Below are 13970 nucleotides of genomic sequence, written 5' to 3'. Positions count from 1 at the left end.
CCAGGGGAGATCTTGATCTTTGTTGAAGGCAGGCAGTCCTCCCAAGGCTCAGGAGGTCACTGGGCTGCAGGATGGGTCATCTTTTTGCACAGGTTCATTGAGGGCTTGTGACAGACTGGTAGGGCTGGTGCCAAGTCAGTTAGTGTCTGCAGTCATCTCTGCTGGTGCAACGCTGTAGTTTCTGGTTCTTCTTAGGTTATCAGGAATCGGATTTCAGGGTCCGGGAGTGCCACCTAAATACTAGATTTAGGGGAGTGACAGGTAGGGACCAATGGATTTCTTACCTGGGGTGTCTACACCCTCTATAATGCCACCCTTCTTTGGGAGGTGGACATCGCCCTAGCCCTGATTGGATAAGTCCCACCATCTTCAAGATGGTGGGCACTGAAAAATGTGCTTCACTTTGCCTTCAGCACCTTAGGGGTGGAGTTGGTGAAGGGAAGCACACCTCCTTTTCTCACTAAGTTTTCCTGCCGGTTCTCCCACCAAAAGTGGGGGTTTGAGCCAGAGGCTGCTGCCTGCTGCTAGAAGCAGAGGCTGGGGTCACGTTACAAAGGCGGCAAGACCTTTGAAACTTCCCTCTTGAGCACTATGCTCATTGTGCGGGCTTTGTTTCTAGCCTTCGAGAGCAGGGGCTCTCGACCCAGGGGTCCAAACACATGACTTGTGGTGGCAGGCAGCCTAAAGCCAGTCAGAGATCAGAACAGGGTTGGCAGGTTTTTGCAGGGGGCACCTCTAAGGTGCCCTCTGAATACATGTTTTAATAAATCCAACACTGGCATCAGTGTGGCTTTATAAAGGGGATTTGTTTGGTACCAAACAGTCCTAGGTTCAGTGAAGCCTTATGGTGCTGGGGAACTCAAGTTGTTGAGTTTCTGAACCATGTATTCTCTGTGGCTTCTCTGGCACTTACAATATTAACAATAGACTTAAATATTGGAAAAGTATATCTGCTCCTCATGCAGACATGCCCACACCTGAGATATAGTGCACCCTGCCTTCAGGTTTGTAAGGCCTGCTAGAAGGGTGACTTACCTATACCTTAGGCAGCGCTGCTCTGACAAGGCACACAGGCAGTGTGCCATGTTGATTTTGTTGTTTGTGTCTGCATCAAGGCATGCAGACTGCAGTGGCAGTGTGCATGATCTCGGTGAGGGGTCACTAGGGACCCTAGTCAGTCCCATTGCCCTTGTTACCAGGTTTACCATTTACTAGGGTCTTACAGGGGGGGGTCTGAAGTTATGCCAATGGTGGTACTGTTTTAGGGAAAGGCCACTGTACTAGGAACCTGGTAAGCAGGGACCCAGTACTCAACAGTCAAGGTTGCAGCAAAAGCCAGGCAAAAAGTGTGTGTGTGTGCGGGGGGGGGGGGTACTGCAACAGAAACCCACTTTCCTACAAATTATTTGCAAATGGCAGTTCCGCTAGGTGCGTCGTTTTGCCTCTCTTCTTCAAATGTGACTCTTTGCCTCTCTGAAGCTCAATGCTGGATGGCAAACAGGTTCCTTAAATTGAATGCCAGCAAATCATAGATTTTTCTCTTGTGTAACAACAGGGGCGAACCAATTCATACTGCCAGGCCATTTTCAATGGGTGAGGCATCAGCTCCTGTTCAGACAGTTAAATCTTTAGGATTTACCTCTGACTAAGGCCTCAGTGTTCTTCCATAAATGAATCATATTGCTCCTAATTTATATTTGTAGCGATTAAAAAAAGGCTTTCCCTTTTTAGCACTGGTGCTTCATGCTCAAGTGGACACCTGCTGCAGTAGATCAAGAACTGATCATTGCAATAGCCTTTCTTTGGGATGGGTGGACTATTTGACTGATAAGCTGCAAAGAATTCAAAATATTGCAATGCTATTAGTATGCAAGAACAAAAAAATATCACCCAGTGAGCAAGATCACAAGGACACTACACTGGCTTTCAGAGAAACGGAGTATTCAATTTAAGACACTCTGTTTCATGAACAGAGTTTATTACAACACTGACAAAATCCGACTCTCATATTACTTTAATAGAAGGTGCCTTCTAGAAGAGCAGGAGTAAACACTCAAACTCTGCTCATTATTCCGAGGCTTAAGCATTCAAGGGCTGGGAGCCTGGCTCTAACCTCTCTCGGTCCACGTCTTTCCCTTGAAATCAAATGGATACCCTCTCGTTCGTTTTGAAAATTTTAAAAACTCTACTTTACTGCTAGTACTATTTATTGATTCTTTTACCTCGTTCCTGTAGTGTCTATCTTTCCACTCACCAGGTAACAGAAAACTATGGTTATTCCCTTACCCACGATGCAGTGCACATTTCCAATTGACACATTTGTCACTTTCGCCACCTTCTAAACATACAGATCGAAACACAAAACAACACCCAACATTCAAAAGCTATCCAAAAAGGTTCTATTCCATAAGCTTGATTGGGAAATGTGACCATGGCAAATAGGAGCAGAGGGGATAGCGAGTTGAGTCAGGGAACCGCAGTTGACAGACCTAAGAATAAAACATAAAAGGACCCCATGCAAATGAGCTTTTCATCTACAGGTACTATTTGAAGACAACTTCAGACTAGATCCCAGTTGTAATGCAGTGCCGGTTTAGATATTATGCTACTAATTTGCATACTACTTCTACCTGTCACTATCTGTAATGCAAAATACGTTTTCAGTTTGTGTACACTCCAAATACGGGTTTGTTTCCCTCCCTGTGTCAACAGAATAAACAGTTTACATGTAGGGTAAGTGAAGAGAAGGGCTTGAAACAATGATTAATATTACAAACATCAAACAGTGATCACATCAAACAACAATGATTTACATTGTGATTATTTTTTTTAATGTGATTCTTAATTAGCTCGTTGCGTGACTTTATTTCGGATTTAGGGGTAGATGTATCAAGCTTTTTTCTTGTTGCAAACGCTGCAATTCGCAAAATAGCAGCGTTTGCGACAAAAAAACGGGAAATGAGATGTATCATGCAAAAAGTAAGCAGTATCATTGAGCAAGCATTTAAGAAATTGCGAATTGCGATTTCTTAAATGCTATGGGGTAGATGTATCAAGCTTTTTTCTTGTCGCAAACGCTGCGATTCGTAAAATAGCAGCGTTTGCGACAAGAAAAACGGGAAATGAGATGTATCATGCAAAAAGTTAGCAATATTAAGGAATCGCAAATTTTGCGATTCCTTAACATTGCGCAAGCATTTAAGAAATCGCGAATTGCGATTTCTTAAATGTTATGTATGAAACATTTCATTTTAGAAAATTTTGGCTAAGAAATCGCAAACAACCACCAACTTGTAGTTGGTGGTAATTTGCAAATTCTTTTACAAATGCACTTTATGCAATTTGTAAAGGTGCCATGTGACGCTCATACATGCCCTTAGGGCATGTATGTGCACCATATGCGCACACATGTCATTTTCAGGGGTGCAGCAGGGTGTCCTCGAGACACCCCTGCACCCTTGAAATTATTTTAAATTTGCGATTCGCAAATTGCGAATCGCAAATTGAGAATAATTTCACATGCATTCCTATGGGCCTCCTGGCCCATAGAAATGAATAGGAAATTATTCCTTATTTGCGATTAGCAATTTGCTCAACGCAAATAAGGAATTTTAAGGATTCGCAAAAAAATTGCGATTTTCTACATACATGCCATTTTGCAATTCCCAAATAGCGATTCCTTAAAAATCGCTATTTGGAAATCGCAAAAGGGTATGTTGATACATCTAGCCCTAAGTATGAAACATTTCATTTTAGCGAATTTTGGTTAAGAAATCGCAAATTACCACCAACTTGTAGTTGGTGGTAATTTGCAAATTCTTTTACAAATGCACTTTATGCAATTTGTAAAGGTGCCATGTGACCCTCATACATGCCCTTAGGGCATGTATGTGCGCCATATGAGCACACATGTCATTTTCAGGGGTGCAGCATGATGTTCTTGAGACACCCCTGCACCCTTGAAATTATTCTCAATTTGCGTTTCGCAAATTGCGAATCGCAAATTGAGAATCGCAAATTGAGAATAATTTCACATTCATTCCTATGGGCCTCCTGGCCCATAGAAATGAATGGGAAATTATTCCTTATTTGCGATTAGCAATTTGCTAATCGCAAATAAGGAATTTTAAGGATTTGCTAAAAAATAGCGATTTTCTACATACATGCCAATTTGCAATTTCCAAATAGCGATTCCTTAAAAATCGCTATTTGGTAATCGCAAAAGGGTATGTTGATACATCTAGCCCTTAATCACATCTCGTAAGTGTTTTGTCACCCCTGTAGGTGGCAAGCTTGCGACTTTTCAAGGATGTGAACATAAATCATAACAAACAATTTAATAGGTACTTACTTCAATGGTCCCATTTTTTTATTGTAAATGTGCGAATTCATTCATTGTAAATCTTACAGAAACTACGTGGTTCATCAATTTACAGCAAATTAAAGCACACCTGAACATAGCTATATTGAAGTCTCAAAACTTAAATGAATAAAAGAAAAATGATGCTGGGATTTTGAAAGAAGGAAGCTAAAATATAGCAGTCTGAGTATGATACCCTGTCTTGTGACTAATGTATTCTGGTTGTGATGAAGCTATAGTGTCAGTAATCAGTGTACGTAAGAAATAGAATGGAATCTTGAGCTGTTTGCAAGAGTTGCATTTTGGAATTACTTGGTGTGTGTGCCATGAATCAATGTCCGTAGTTTAGTGTATGGTCTGGGAGGGAAAAGTCTAATGTGGTCGCCTTGTTGGCTCTGGCATGCTATTTGTGCCCAGAGTTTCATAAGTGCTGGTGGACCATCTGAAATTATCTCAAAGAGCAAAATCAAAGAATAAAGGGAGCATATTACCAAGCAATAGCGATAATTATCGCTATTGCTTGGTTAGAGACAAAAATTTACCGCTGAGCTGCGGCGATTTTTATTGCAGATAAACCTTGGTATTACCAAGGTTTATCGCAAATGCGATAAAAATCGGCCGCAATGCATGAATATCGCTGAAAAGTCAGCGATATTCATGCATTACCGAGCTAATGCTCTTAGCCATGTTATCCACCTCCCATTGAATAACATGGCTAAGAACTGCTCAGGGCAGGTGTTAGCTTTTGGAGATATTCACGCTTAGCGCGAATATCTCCAAAAGTTGGTAATAGGAGATAGCGATGTTAGCGACTGTTTCCAGTCACTAACATCTTGGCACGCCCACTTTGCATGTCATTAGTGATAAATATCACTGACATGCAAAGTGGGGCCTAAGATGGTCGCTATCTCCTACTAGCTGTCTCTAACTGGTGTTAGCGACAGCTAGGTAATAGGGAGATAATTGTATCTCCGCTTTCTTGGCTTTTAAAGCCAAAACAGCGGAGATAAACCCCCTTGATAATATGCCCCCAAGTTTGTAAAATGAATCATGGTTTCACAGCTCATGCTCTACCCTTACCCTACATGTTTCCAACTACTAATTTGGCAGATTTTAAGGAAAAAGCTGCCCATGCATTGGTTAACAGACTAGTGAGTAATGGGGCTGATGTTTTTATTCAGTACCTAAATTGCAGGGGTAACAGCCATTCCATTCATAGGTCTACAATGTAGAACGTCAGCTCAATACGTTGGAGTTCACTTACCGATGCCACCAAGAATGTGGAAAAAAAAGATAGCAATGTGATTGTGGAGGGGTGCTTTGGTCCCCAGGAATTACAAATTCTTTTCTATACAGTTTGAAATATCTTTCACAAACTCCCAAAATAGAAATGATATAAAAAGGGGGAAACTGCGCACGGGAGTTAGTTGTAAACCTATATCAGCACCCCCAATACAGTCAGTCAGGTAGAAACAATATAAGAATACACCATACCTTAGCAGAGCTATCCAGAAGGGTTACACCGATGGTAACAAGTCCCGAAAATCCTGCATCAGGAAAAGCTCTGCCTTCCACATAGAATACATTTTGTGGCAAAGTGTGAGGAACCTTATACTGAAGTTTTTCCTGCCCTAGTACATGCCTGATCAGGGCTCCAGAGTTGGATTCTGGAATCAGAAAAGAGATCAATACATAAAGAGTGCTTGTGGCAACAACTCTCTCTCAACACGTCCATATATTGTACTCTAAGTACCATGAGGCTTCTGTGGTAAGAACGTATTTTTTTTCAAATTGGTGTTAGAGGAGCCCCTACATAACTTAAAAAAAGGTAATCAATACACTTTGTAATTGAGGTTTTAAATTAAAACTGTCAAACTGCTGTCAACAGGAAGTGGGAGTCAAGCCAGTCAGTTAACGCACCATACCCAGTTTGATCAGAGAAAAGATATAGAAGATGTATAGATAGAAGATGATAACGGTAATAAAGGGAATATCAACCACTGGGAATACGCAGATATCGATGTCATTTGGCCTTTTGTCTGGGAGATCTCGTATCTTTCAAAGATAAATAGCATATTAGGGTTTTCATAGGTTTCCATGATAGCTGGGCATTTTCTTATTGTGGACCTTTAATCTACATTTTCAAAACCATTTTCTCTTGTATTGAATTCTTTTGTGCGAGTAGACATTTTCTCTGAAACGACCATATATACCTCTGTTACAAAAATACCTTTACTTCTATGTTTGCAGAAGAAATGACTAAGACTGAGTTAATGGGGGCGTACTACCTCAGGTGACAGGCATCCTTTGTGAAGCTGCAATTGTGTGTTTGTTTGCTTTTAAAATTAAATGGGTTAGCTACCATTTTATTTTTATATTTAGACATTGCTTTTCTTTTAACTAAATCGGCAGCTACCAGGTTACAGGGCATTGTGGGGTTCCGATATTTTAACTTGCACTCTGCACTAATAGTACTTACTTCTCCCGGTTCTGGGAACTCTCTTTTTCTCCTCCCCGGTCCACCGCAAGCTCGCTCGTTTGTTGTGGAGGGAGGGCCTTGCTATCCCTGTACTTTTCCTCTTCCCCTCACTTCCGGTGGGCTGCGAGAGCACGGTCTAGTGGTTGCCGTCTCTCTCCCATAAAAACAGGTGTGTGGCCTTTCGCGCAGCGGACACGCGCAGCGGGGGCGCCGGCGGCACGCCAAAGGCAAGCCCGACTGCACCCGTCCACAGCAGTCCGGGGCAGGGGCCCGTCACCATGCCCGTACACAAACTTACTCAATAGACCAACTAGAGTATTTTCAAGAGGAGTATGAGATTGACGACACTTTGAAGTGCACTTTGGAGCACCATGGCTTACTGGCGGACTGCCCTATTCAGCACCACACAAGTCACACCAGTGCTCAACCTTCCAAGCTTGCTTACCCAGCTGCCTAAGCAAACAGCGATACTAAACTGCCTCCGGCCATGTCTAAGAGCAGCAATCTGTCTATTTACTATTGAAACACATGCTCCCTATGCCAACATTAGCTTGAGCTTTTTTCGTTGCTGGACACTAACAGGCCGGACATCTTATTTTTAACGGAAACATGGCTCACGCCTGAATCCACCCCAGATATTCTAGCGGCTATTGCCGAACCCTACTACAGCTTGCAGCTGGATAGAGCAGCTGGTAGAAGAGGAGGGGGGTAGCCGCTATTATTAACAAAATGCAACAGTTTACCTCACTGTCCACCACCCAAATCCCACATACTGAAATTTTAACTATAAAACTGGAATCACCCCACTTTTCCCTAGTATGCATGGTGGTTTACCGCCCACCTTACCCTATGCCAAATTTCCCCCAGATTTTTGGGGATTTGACTGCACAATTTGTGATCAACCACACAATGGTGCTGATAGTTGGCGATTTCAATTATTGGCCAGAGAACAGCAAGGAAGCTTCTTTATCTCGTGACTTCACAGACACCTTGGTCAGCTTAAACTGCATTCAGCAGATACACTCGGCCACGCACAACAAAGGCCAAATCTTAGACCAAGTGTGGACCCTGAACTTAACCATCTCTCCTATAACTATTATTCCTAGCGCATGGTCCGACCACTACTTGATCATGTTCACGACCCCGATTATCAGCTCAGGTACTTCCATTAAACCAGGCAGTTTGACAGCCAGGAATTGGAATCGAGCTAATATTGAGCAATTTCACACAATATTAGCCAACACAGCCCCCCTGACTCAAGACTGCTCAACTTCCAATCAGGCTACCAATCTTTCCGTCTGGCTAGAGAATGCTTGTAACACAGTGGCCCCTTATAAAAAAAAAAATCACAAAGACCCTACGACGCCCAAAAGTGGTTTTCCCCAGAGCTCAAAGAAGCAAAATTAAAACTTTGTCAAGCTGAACGGAAGTGGAGATGTCACTACAACCCCGAACTTAAACTAACCTATTTACTCCTCCTCAGAGCATATAAATCTTCCATACTGGTTTGCAAAATGGAGCATTTCTCCGCAAAAATTGCGAATTCTGCTAATAAGGCAAAGGAAATCTTCGCTATTGTCGAGGAATTAAGTAGCCCGGCCAGAGTAACGGCACAGCCCGAGCAATCTCAGCAGCTCTGATTCACTAAATCACTATTTTTTTGATAAAATTATTGTAATAAAATCAAGCATTCCCCATTCTAACATTTCTTTCACTCCTAGTCCCAGTAGTCAAACCCCTGTTGCTCTCAATATATTTTCACCTATCACTTTTGACTCTTTTTCTGACCTCATGACTAAAGTTAAGTCAGGCTCCCTCTCGACAGCGGCCCTCCCCATATTTTGCGTGAAGCTTTCACGGCCCACCCTGATCCCCCTATTTCTCTTCCTAACTCTTCTCTTAGCAGTGGACAGGTCCCGGAGTCTTTTAAAGTGGCAGAGATTATTGCTATCTTGAAGAAACCAGGTGCAAACCCCCTGGTCTTGAGTCACTACCGCCTGATCTCCCTCTTACCGTTTCTTGGCAAGATCTTGGAGTCCCATGTAGCAGGTTGCCTGAGCTCCTTTGTAGAAGCATCCTCGCTTTTAGATTCTAACTAGGCCGGATTTCGTCCCGCCCATTCGACCGAAACAGTCATCCTGTCGGTCATGGACGATCTTCGCAGAGGAGCAGATCAAAATATCTCACAGGCCTTAATTTTTCTTGGTCTCTCGGCAGCATTCGACATGGTCGACACAACATCTTGGTCGACCGTGTCCGAAGTGCAGGGGTCGGAGGTCAAGCACTGAAATGGCTCCAATCGTTCCTGTCAGACAGGTTTCAATCTGTTCGTTTGGGTCATTACTGCTCCACAAAAGGCAGACTCCCTTGCGGAGTCCCACAGGGCTCCTCCTTATCTCCCCTTTTGTTTAACTTCTACATCCAACCCTTGATCACTGCCTTGAGGGAGAGGAAGGTGCAAGTTTTCAACTATGCAGATGATTTGCAACTAATTTTTATTCTACACTCCTCCAATTCTTCTGAATCCCACTTACGGGATACCATGACTTACATTAGCAACTGGATGAACCTGAACCAACTCAAGCTAAACCCGAACAAAACAGAGTTGATCTTGACTGGTGGCAACAACAGTCCCTGGAACTCCAACTTTTGTCCTATCCACCTGGGCTCTCCCCCTGCTCCGGCAGCAACGGCGAAGAGTTTGGGGATCTTGATAGGCAAGGATCTATCTAAGAACCCTCAAATCAACTCAGTGGTTTCGGCTTGCATCTTCACGCTGCGGAACATAAAGAAGATAAAAAGATTCCTCTTGAAAGAGGCAGCCACCTTGGTAGTCCAGGCGCTAATTATTTCCAGACTGGATTATGCAAATTCTCTGTATGTTGGCATCCCAGCCTATCAAGTACAACGCTTACAACTGATACAGAACCATGCAGCCAGGCTTATCTTCCAACTCTCTTCTCGCCACCATGTTAAATCTCTGCTTCAACAAGTACATTGGCTCCCTGTGAGCCAACGCTGTGCATTCAAATTAGGCTGTATTGTCCACAAAGCTTTGATGGACACCGGCCCGGCATTCATATCTAGCAAAATTAAGAAATACAGTCCCTCCCGCACCCTTAGATCGTCCTGCCACTGCCTTCTGAGTACCCCAAGATACAAACGAAACAAACACGGCGGGCTGTGCTTGTCAACCCTGGCCCCCCAGTTCTGGAACTCTTTTCCCATCTCCCTACGTCTAATTGATAACCACTTTCAATTTAGGAAGCATCTTAAAACCTAGCTTTTCACGTCAGCCTATTCCATCTAAATCACCTCCGCGCAGTGCCCTGTCCCTAAGCGCCAAGAAGCCTATCCGGTGTATGTTGCGCTATAGAAATAATTTTAACATTAACATTAACATTAACAAAAGAACACTTTTGCTAAAAGTGTAACATAGGGTTTATTCTATAAAAACATTCTGCACAGTTTGAGTGCTTTATCACCATGTTAATGTAAGGTAATTGGGATCTTGTGGGAAGGTATCCAATACAATTTAATGCATCATTTATTACCAATTTTACAAAAACAAATCCATAAATAACTAGACACAAAGCACATTTCAGAAGCTTACCAATGTGTGTATAAATAGGCTAATCCTAAAAAATGTCACTAGATAGCGGCACAGGACCTTCTCATGTACTGGTATAAAAACATTTTATGACATTTTTTCAGTGTAGCTAAATCCTCATGACGCTCATTTTACAAAACAAATCCCTAGCCTTGTTCACTGAGCAAATGTAGCACACTAAATACAAAAGGTCTAAGAAGCCCATGCCAGGGCTTTGTGATCTTTATAGCAAGTAAAACAATAGGCTCAAGCAATTCTTTTCCTTGTTCACATGACCTCTGATCAAGTTTCCTGTCCTGGAGAGGATTAAGATAAGCTTCAGTATAGTGCAAAACTCATCTCTTGGCCAAGTGAAAGGTAGGACTATTAGGGTTTTTTGAAAATATTAATGTGTACTCACTGACCTGATTTAAATCTTGTCCGTACAAGTACTCGGTTGTAACAATGACAGGATATGTATACCGCCAAGATTGTGGCGGACCTTAGGTTCAATCACGGTGAAGACTACTCTGTGTTCACTGTGATTAAACCTCTCTGATGGCACTATGGAGTAAGGGCCATAAGAGGCAGATCTTAAATCATACCCACCTAATTAAGTTAAGACAAAGTTGAGGTCAGTTTTCACTGCAAAGAAAACACTGGTGGTAAGTGGCAGTGAAAACATTTAAATGCTCCCCTCACCACGAAAGAGGACTCCCATACTTTGGGGAGAATTTTATTTTTTATATTTCAAAAAGAAAATCCCCTTTCTGGTTTTCTTTTAGGAAAAAAAGGAAACAGTCTGATGCACAGCTGTCATTTTGACAGAGATGCACCTCAAATTGTAAAGAGAATTGAGAGGAACCGCCATTCTTTAGAAATGGCCATCAGCTTGCCGGTCATTAAAAATTTGGCATATGAAACCCCCGTCAGGATGATGGAGCAATTTACTGATTAAGAAACAGCCCTAAATAAATGAGGCTCTAAGTGAGGTAAAGGATACATTCTCCTTCATTTATATTCAATAATTGGTCTATTCTTTTAATCGAAGGTTTAGGCAGGAACACTCTGAAATCTGTACAAGTTTAACCATAAGTTTGATTCTGAGGTTCTGGCCTCCTTTCAGTATTGATCCGAACACACTGACTACAGTGAAGTTACGAAAAAACTCAAGACTTATAGCTTGGATACACCTCCAGTTACTCACTCCAAGACATTTTTCCAAATACATCCAAATACTTAAAAAAGCTGTACCTTGCCGGCCACCAGCTTGCTAGAACGCGCACAAGCGCGCACTACGTGCACAGCACTTTTTTCGGTCGATAGCGTGCGCACAACTCGTGTCACCAGTCGCGATTACTTTCACTTTTGCGCACGCCGTGATTACTTTCACTTTCGCAGTGCCGCAATGTAATGCTGCTGTGCATATGTTTAAGCGGCCAATGCTTGTTTTTAACTGCCAGCAGCATTGCTGCAACTACGCTCATTTAACTGCTGCTGGGATGCTGTTTGCAATTGTAACTCCGTCTTTTTACTGCAAAAATCGGCTGACCAGTTTGGTGGGAGGAGTCAAGGTCTGTGACAAAAAAATAGCACAGCTTCTCACAACACTAGTACAGTTGCCCCTGTATACCTAACTAGGAGCAACAAGCTTAGTGTGAACGCCCCTTACGGTGACGTCACCGTGGGAAGAGGATGAGGGTATGTAAACGGCCAGCGAGACTTTCTCCTCTTTCGCTAGTTTACGTGGCTAGGATCTCGGAGCCTCAGGTGGGTAAAGGTTTTTGTTTTGGGGGCCCCACATCTGGGACCTGGTTTAGATCCTTCTGTAGTAAGGGTCTGAGGGATATTGCATAAAGACATTGATAGCGTACCTCCTTTAAGCATGCTGCAGAGCGATGTTCCAAGGTCTCGCTGAGAGGGCCGGATACTCAACATGCACATGCCCGATGCGTAGTCGCAATCGTTGGGGACCATCACCCTCAGTGCAACCCCTCTTCAACACCACTCCCTTGTCTTTATTGCTGGCGGGTTTTTTTCTAGGGCTGTCCCGGTTTATCACGTTATTTCTCGCTCATCAGGTGTTTTGACCTGTATCTTTACACTCCTACTTTTTTGGGTCTCACCTCAGACAGCATGCTCGGCTTGCGAGTCATTTTGTTTACTTCTAGGGGGCTTACGGCACACCATTGCCTGATTTTATCGTAGCTCTAATTTCCTTGCTTGCTTACTCAGCACGTGCTGTCTTCACTAATTTCTCTGAGCTTGTCCACCATGGAACATGTGCTGCTCATTTGCACAAGTCCATTTCACTGCGTCTAGAGGTACTTCCTCTTTCGGTTAAATAAGGGTGCTTGTATTTGCAGGCAGCCCCAGCGTTGTTGCATAACTTCTGTCAGTGTTGACTGCAGTGGGTGAGCGCTGTGTAGAAACTTACTATGCCAACTATTTACATTTCTGTTAAGGTTGTGATAACTTTATTACGTGTTAGACTTCTGATATATATGAAGTTGCTTTAAGTTCTGACGTGCCAGTATGTGCAGTAAAGACGGGCATTTAAAAAAAAGTCAACTGTTGCAGTCAATAGGTCTCGCTTTTGGGACCTTCTAAGTATTTAGTTATGCAGCACAATATCCTTGGTGCAACAACATTAATTGTTGCGTGGCTAAACACTTATAAGGTCCCAGAGGAGAGACCTATTGGCTATGCCAATGCTTGTTATGTAGTGTCAGCTGCCTTACTTGAGAATCCAGATTTTTTATACAAAATAGCAGCCAAAGGAAGTTCTCAGCCCAGGGGCTGGCCAGGCCAGCAGACTGGAATGCTGCTCTTGGAAGGGACACAACTACACAAATGATCATTACAGTAATCAACCCCTTCCAGTAGTTTTTGGTTTTAATGTGTTTTAAATCTTTCATACTGGCGAAGGGCTTGTAGCCGAAAGTCTCATAAAATAGCTACATCTGCTCAGAAAAGGATCAAAGTCTACTTATCAGAATACATGAGAAGAAGGACTCTTTTCCTGGTCCTAATAGACCATCTCTTTTTGCTGAAGAGAAGTTAGCTCTGCTAGCCTTAGTTAAGACAACTCCGTTGTTCTATAATGAAAGTTTGAAATAAGCCGTTCACCACAAGGTTTCCCTAGACAATCTTACCAGATTCAAGTCTAAAGCCTAGCAGCAAGCATCAACAAGGGATATGCGACACGTCTCCTTTAATGATGTCTCGTCAGATCTACATCTCAAGTTCCTACATGGATTTATTGTCCTTATTGTTATCCCCATCTTATAGAAACATTGGCATAATGTAGCGTTCATTCTGAAAGTCCCAGATTGGGGTGTGCCAGGTGTGGGTAGATAAGGAATTCTTCTTTAAGAGCCGACATTTCTGTTCAAGAGACTTGGCAACATTATCCCTTCCAAACTTGCACTTTGTTTAAATATTTTAAACAGTGGGTCACCAAAATCCACTTTCAAAATTGAAGTAATTAGGCAAGACATCGCGGACTACTTTGAAAATAATGCTGGATCTGTCTCTAAAGA

The 13970-nt window shown here is 42.7% G+C and overlaps 1 protein-coding gene across 1 annotated transcript in view; it reads right to left on the bottom strand.

The window, feature by feature from the left end:
- Window positions 1–13970, bottom strand: part of LOC147711065 (protein-arginine deiminase type-3-like) — a 361895-nt gene that overhangs the window by 216432 nt on the left and 131493 nt on the right. The window contains exon 7 of the mRNA XM_086921888.1: window positions 5855–6027. Within this exon, the coding sequence (XP_086778014.1) occupies window positions 5855–6027 (173 nt within the window). The remainder of the gene's footprint in view (window positions 1–5854; window positions 6028–13970) is intronic.

This window comes from Lissotriton vulgaris, chromosome 5 (genome assembly GCF_964263255.1).
Source record: "Lissotriton vulgaris chromosome 5, aLisVul1.2, whole genome shotgun sequence".
In the NCBI taxonomy this organism is placed as follows: domain Eukaryota; kingdom Metazoa; phylum Chordata; class Amphibia; order Caudata; family Salamandridae; genus Lissotriton; species Lissotriton vulgaris.
Note: the sequence above shows the minus strand (reverse complement) of the source record. Positions and strands in the feature narration are given on the sequence as shown.